Genomic DNA, 6,964 nt, shown 5'->3' with positions numbered 1-6,964 from the left:
TTCTTTCTAATTTTAGTAGAGACGGGGTCTCGCTCTTGCTCAGGCTGGTTTTGAACTCCTGAGCTCAAACAATCCGCCCGCCTCGGCCTCCCAGGGAGCTAGGATTACAGGCGTGAGCCACCACGCCTGGCCTTGGGTTCTCCTCTCTTTATCGCTATTGCAACTCCAGGCTCAAGGCCTGTATCTGGGTCCAAAACACCCAGGAACCACCTTGGCTTCAGCTCACACTTAAGATTTTGTGTTTTCTCTTATTTCTGACACCTAGGCTGGCTTGCTTTCTCTCTCTCATACATCTTTATTTCTTTATCTCTTTTTCTTGCTTCCTTAGTGTAGGTAAGATTTAATGTTTTTGTTTGTTTAATTTTATCCAGCATTGCTATGTGGCTGGAACAAGAAGGAGAATTATTCCACATCGGCTCAGGCTGCCATATTGGCCGATATAATCTTATGTTAAATATCGATTGAGACAATAAATGGCCTTACAATACTGGAATTGTGTCTGATGTACACACTATTCAATAAATGATAGGTAATTAATAATAGCTATTTCCTATTAAACACTTACTGTTTACTAAGAATTGTTCTAATTCCTTTGTGTCTTAATGCATTTCTCCTCATAACAATTTTATAAGGTTGGTACTATATTATTCTATATTATTATTTTATTGATGAGGAAACTGAGACACAGTTATTAAGTAATAGGATTTTAAATCAAGGCAGTATGGCTCCAAAGCTTTTCAGCTTTATTGAGACATAATTTAAATACAATAAAATTAACTAATATTAAGTGTAGAATTCAATTCGTTTTGACAAATGTATATAATCAAGTTAACCACCACTACAATCATGTCTATTAGACTATTTCCATCACCCCCAAGAGTTCCCTTTTGACCCTTTGTAATCGATCTCATCTCCCTACCACCTTACGTCTAGCAAACATAGATCTGTCTTCTACTATAATTTTGCCTTTTCTAAAATTTCACACAAATGAAATTATATGCAATACAATGTCTGGCTTCTTTCACTTAACATAGTGCTTTTGAAAGTCATTCATAGTGTTGTAAATATTAGCTGTTCATTGCTTTTAATTGCTGAGTAGCATTCCATTAACTAGATAAACCACATTTTATTTATCTCTCAGCTGATGGACAGTTGCATTGTTTCTAGTTTGGGGTGCTCACAGATAAAACCGCCATGAACATTCACATACAAATCTTTAGGGAGGCATATGTTTTCATTTCTCTCAGGTAAATATCTAGATGTGGAATTATAAGATTATATGTTTAACTTTTAAGAAATTGCTAAACTGTTTCCCAAAGTGGTTGTACCATTTTGCATTCTTGCTTGCAATGTATGAGAGTTCTAGTTGCTTCACATACTCCCCAACGCTTGGTTTTGTTAGTCTTTGTTAGCCATTGTAGTGGGTGTGTTTTGATATTTTAATTTGCATTCCCCTAATGACTAATGACATTGAGCATCTTTTCATATGTTTATTTGACCTCTGTAAATCTTTGGTAGTGTCTATTCAAATCTTTGGCCCATATTTTAATTGAGTTCTTTGCCTTTTACCTTTTAAATTATAATTGTTCTTTATATATTCTGAAAATGAGTCCTTTACCAAATATATACTTTGCAAATATCTTCTCCTGTCTGTGCAAAGTCTATACTCTTCACCACTCTCTAGATTGCCTCTCAATATTTATTGAAATGATTGAGAAACTTCTGCAAGGCAATGACCCCTTCCTACTAGTGGTTGTGGGTTGTGGAGTTAGTAAAAGGTAAGGAAATCCTGTTGACATTTTTGTTGGAAGATCCAAAGTTCCCATTTTTTACTACTAATTGAATCTCTTCCATTTTGGTACAGAACTGAACAGTCTTTTCTTGGATTTGAAGAACTGATGAAATCGCAGCTGTAATTACCTCTGAACTCTCTCTCTTTATCATCATTGAAAATAACTACACAACTCAGCTACATAAACACTGCTCTGGGCCACTTGCCTTGAGGTGCCCTGTTTTTAATTTACTAGTTGTTTTGTTTCCTTATGGAGAAAGACAGTTTCCAGCAGTTAGAACTAGAGAAGAGTGAACCTTCCAAAAAGACCACTCCCAAAAGGATTATCCACTTTGTCGACGGAGACTTCATGGAAGAATATAGCACAGAGGAGGAGGAGGAGGAGGAAGAAAAAGAGGATCAAAGCCTGAATTCAACACTTGACCCCGTAAGCTTAGACCCTGTAAGCTCAGTCAATGTTACTGAATGTAGAGACGGAGTGAATCACAGTTTGAGCCGCACGAGGTTTGTAGAAAATATAGTTTTAAGCTAAGTACTTGATCTCCTTGTTTGCTTTCTAGATCCATGTATAGGCAATTTGTAATTTTGATAATCTTAGTTTTCTCATCTATAAGAGAGAAAATGGAACATATTATAAAGCATTTTGAAATCTCTGCATAAAAGTCTCTGCAATCACTATGCCTGTTACTAATTATTCTAACTTGATTTCTCTTTTTTTCAGTCTAAACTTTCATGGGGCCCCTACCTACGGTTTTGGGCAGGACAAATAGTAAGCACCTCATTTTCTAGTAAGTACTATTAAGATTATTTTTTTCTCTCCTAAATATATACTTAACAGACCTTCAAGTTAGATGGGACTTTCAATTGTTTAATCCACTCCATGGCATTCTGAAAAAGTAATGATCTGGTTCCAAAGGCATATGACCTCACGTATTCAGCAGACGCTTCCGTCTTTTGCCAATTTTGTTAGTAAATTCTTTCTTATTTTGGTTCAAATTTTGTCTACTTTTAGTTCTTCCCATTGATCTTAGTTGTCTTTCTTAGAACCATACAAAATGGGTTTACATTCCTCTTTCATAGGACAGAGTTTCAAATATTTGAGGACAATAGCCAGTCTCCTCTCTCAGTTGACTCTTCACCTGAATAAACTTCCAAATTAAAAACAAAATTATTGCCATATGACACAGTTCTAAGTTCCCTGATCAAAACTACTCTATTATAAATACAAAATTTATTGACCCCTCATAGGGACATAGTGAATGGCCTATGTGACTATTCACAACAGATGAAATACTAAATCTTACTCTGCTTAACTTTCACCAATTTCTTTAGAACACGATTGGCAACATCGAATTACTCATTTCCTTCTAACTTGCATATCTTGTGAATATGATAACAAGGAATACTAAGAATCTGAGGAAATATAAAATGTAGCTCTTAGATATTGATCTTCATTCATTCATTACAAAAATCATTATTGAGTGCCTACTGCATGGTCAGCACTACGCTGTATCCTAAGACACAGAGACAAATGACAGTCTGTGCTTTCCAGGAGCTCAGTATTCAGTGGATAATAGAGACCAGTAAATACGGCCACAATTATAGTTTGTTGTCACAATTGTCAGTGTAGGAAGAGCATAAGGACGTGGCCTGGAGACTCGGGAATGCTGACGTATGCAGATGCCTGAAGAGAGCTATGAAAGTATGTCTGGCTGAGGCCAAGTTGGGGACATGAAAGTGACAAGGGAATCTTTAAATGACAGTAAAAAGTAATGATGGGGCAATTTAGTCAGATGGCATGGACTCCCAAGAAATAAGTACTTTCACACAAGGGTGGGGATTTAGTAATTTGGAAGTTACACTGGGGCCCCAGGTGAATACCAACAGTACCTCTACCGTACTACATCGGCAGCAAACATGCTTCCTCCCAGAGAGCTCTGTGCTTTAGTTAAGGCAAGATTGTTTGAAGAGGTGACATGTTTTGGAGGGAGGGAACAATAGGAGATTAGGTCAGGTAAAAGAAGCAAAACTCAACATTGGATTGAGAGTGCGGAGAAGAAGGACCACAGGGATTGGCATGTTGGACTTTGACTTAAGACGGCAGGATGGGGGACTCAGCTGCCTTCAGGGCTCCTGCCGAAACTGCAGTGTTAAAGTGCTCCTCCCTGCCTGGGGCTTCCAGACTGCAGTGGACATGTGAGTGTGCTGGCGGCCAGCGCCCTGCTCTCTACACGGAGAATCTGGATAGAGTTGGAACCCAGATGACACTGGTCATTAATTTTTTCACTCTCAGCACCTCCGCTGATGCTGAGCTTTAGTTATTAATTCAGTTTACACAAGTTCTTGTTCTTTGTTTTAGCATGTGAATCCCTTGGCAGAAGATTTTCTGTCTTCTTCGGTCTTACTCAACCCAAATACCAGTATTTGTTAAACGAGTACTACAGAATACAGAATAAGGTATGTGACACCCCGATGGAGACACCACGGGCCCTTAGATGGGAATATTGGTTGCTCCAACTTTAGGCTTGTCTAGAAAATATTTTCCCACCTGGTAATTGTGTACTGCAATTTCACTGAACTCCCATAGGCAGACTGACTTATTTTTCTAATGCTCCTTGCCTCATGATACTTCTTCATATTTGCCTCATCCTGTGAAGTTAGGATGCCGGGAGATGGGCTGTAGGAGAAGGTAGTTGAGTGTGAAGCCTGAGACTCCTTAAAGGAGAAGCTTCTTACACAGGTGTCTCTAGAAGAGGGGGAATTCAGAGGTAGTTGGTTACACACCTAAACATTTCCTTATTTCACTCCATACTAGGAAAGTGACAAGGAAAGTGAAGGGAATGGATCGAAGGCCCAGGCAGCTGAGAATCCTAATGAAAAATGTCATTTGGAAGCTGGGAATCGAGAGTATGGGACCATGGGACAGGACCCAGCAGAGGCCATTCGTCAGTGGAGCACCTCATCCAGGGAAGGCCTGGTGGCAGATTCCAGCCCATGATGACAGCAGAGGCTACAGGTCCCCTGGATCTCTGTTCCTTGGCCACTGATTACCATGGCAACAGCACCATGGGTCGCACTTCTGAGCCAGATCTGATCCTAATCTTCTTGTGATTTATTCTCAAGCATCCGGGAATTACAAGCTATAATAAGAGTAATTTTAAGTGCTTTCTCAACATAAAATTTTTATTTATAAGCCACCCTACCTTGACTCCACCCCAGTAATACAAGTCCTGTCAGTATTGACATTGGACGGTCGTATAAATGCCTTAAGGAACTTCGGGCCTGGGAGGTTCAGCTGGAATTCTCTGTCATGGGGCTGGGGTGCAGTAAAGAAGCTCTGTGCCTCAGAAAAAAGTCTGGATACCACGAAGTCTAAACAAATCCCCTTTCAGGGATTTACTTCCAAATAGCCGTCTGGCTTAGCTGGGACCTGCCTCGTATCGAGTAAGCAAACATCGCCAACAGCTCCGTTACAGGAACTTTATTGAAGTCTTCGAGGATTAGGTGCATTTCCCCCCCAAAATTAAAAAATGAATAAATAAAGAATTTTTTAAATGGATGATTTTCTTATTTACTTGTTAAGAATTTTTCCAAACATGGAAATCATGCTATGTAACACACAGGTTGTACTGGCCAGAGGTAGCTGCAATTTGGCAGAACAACACAGGACTGGCAGTAACGAGACCCGAGTTCGAGTTTCAGTTTTAGCATTTCCTAGTTGTGTGATCTTAGTAAATTCTAGGTAGGTGTCCAGATTTCTGAGCCCCAGTCTCCAACTTTGTAAAATATGGGCTAGATTTGTTTATTCCTCAAGGGTTATTGTTAAAGCAAAATGAGGAGATAAATGTGAAAACACTTTCTTCTAACATCCTTTGAACCTATAAAAACACTTTTAAAACAGTGAATATTTGTTGTTAATATTTAATTAATGGCCATGATAGACTGTGATATGGGTGGTCCCCAAAGAATCATGCCTTCTGGGGTTCATGCACTTGTATAGTCCCACCTACGTTGACTCCGGGCTTGGCTGTGTGACCTGCTCTGGACAGCGAGGTGGCGCATGTGACGGATGCAAAGGCTGGACGAGAAGTACTTGAACCTGGGGCTCGTCCTCCGGGAAGCTCCACGCCGTAGCGGGGCGCGGGCCAGACTTCCGCATGATGAGAGGCCACATGGAGGAGGCCCCCAAGAATGCAAGACCATCCCGCACATTCCAGCCTCAGCCAACCTCCCAGCCAAAGGCAGTCACGTGAGTAAAATTCTGCTGCCCTACACAGAACAGATGAACCACACAGTTGAGTCCAGTCAACCCACAGAATCATGAGAAATAATAACTCATTATAGTTGTAAGTTTTGGAGTGGTTTGTTATGTAACCAGGTATTACTGAAATAATGGCTCTAAGAGAAAGAGAAGTTGGAATTGATTTTTTTTTTGAGACAGAGTCTCGTTCTGTCACTCAGGCTGGAGTGCAGTGGCGTCAGCCTAGCTCATGGCAGCCTCAAACTCCTGGGCTCAAGCAATCCTCCTGCCCCAGCCTCCTGAGTAGTTGGGACGACAGGTGCACCACTGCCCCTGGCTTGGCCTTTATTATCTTTTCATGCCATCTAGCCTTGGTCAGTGTCATCCCAGTCCATCCTAACTCATTTTTATATCTTTGAACCTTGGGGAAGGACTTGCAGTCCTAGTCTTTTTCCTCCAAAGGGGCATCTCTGCCCCTTGTGAATTTAGGGATGCCCAACAATGTGTGGAGAGAACACACTGCCCAGCTCTATCTGGCGTCTTCCAAGATTCAGTGATACATTGGGAAAGGGGTAACTCACTTCCTTTTCCAGAAACACAGATGGCCCTAGACGCTCGCCAAGCCAAAACCATCCCCAAAATTATGTAGCAAAAAGTCTTTTGACTTAATAAACCAAATTTAAGGCCGGGAGTGGTGGCTCATGCCTGTAATCCTAGCACTCTGGGAGGCCAAGGTGGGAGGATTGCTTGAGCTCAGGAGTTCGAGACCAGCCTGAGCAAGAGAGAGACCCCATCTCTACTGAAAATAGAAAGAAATTAGCTGGACAACTAAAAATATATAGAAAAAAATTAGCTGGATATGGTGGCGCATGCCTGTAGTCCCAGCTACTCAGGAGGTTGAGGCAGAAGGATTGCTTGAGCCCAGGAGTTTG

General features: G+C 41.0%; 1 protein-coding gene across 1 annotated transcript in view; it reads left to right on the top strand.

Moving 5' to 3' along the window:
• Window positions 1–4,790, top strand: part of FAM177B (family with sequence similarity 177, member B) — an 8,810-nt gene extending 4,020 nt beyond the window's left edge. The window contains exons 2-5 of the mRNA XM_012644039.1: window positions 2,028–2,219; window positions 2,514–2,580; window positions 4,152–4,249; window positions 4,608–4,790. Of these exons, the coding sequence (XP_012499493.1) occupies window positions 2,043–2,219; window positions 2,514–2,580; window positions 4,152–4,249; window positions 4,608–4,790 (525 nt within the window). The 5' untranslated portion in view covers window positions 2,028–2,042. The remainder of the gene's footprint in view (window positions 1–2,027; window positions 2,220–2,513; window positions 2,581–4,151; window positions 4,250–4,607) is intronic.
• Window positions 4,791–6,964: the final 2,174 nt, after the last annotated feature.

Source organism: Propithecus coquereli, unplaced genomic scaffold, assembly GCF_000956105.1.
Source record: "Propithecus coquereli isolate 6110/MARCELLA unplaced genomic scaffold, Pcoq_1.0 Scaffold205, whole genome shotgun sequence".
Taxonomy (NCBI): Eukaryota; Metazoa; Chordata; class Mammalia; order Primates; family Indriidae; genus Propithecus; species Propithecus coquereli.
This window is presented reverse-complemented; position numbering and strand designations above follow the sequence as displayed.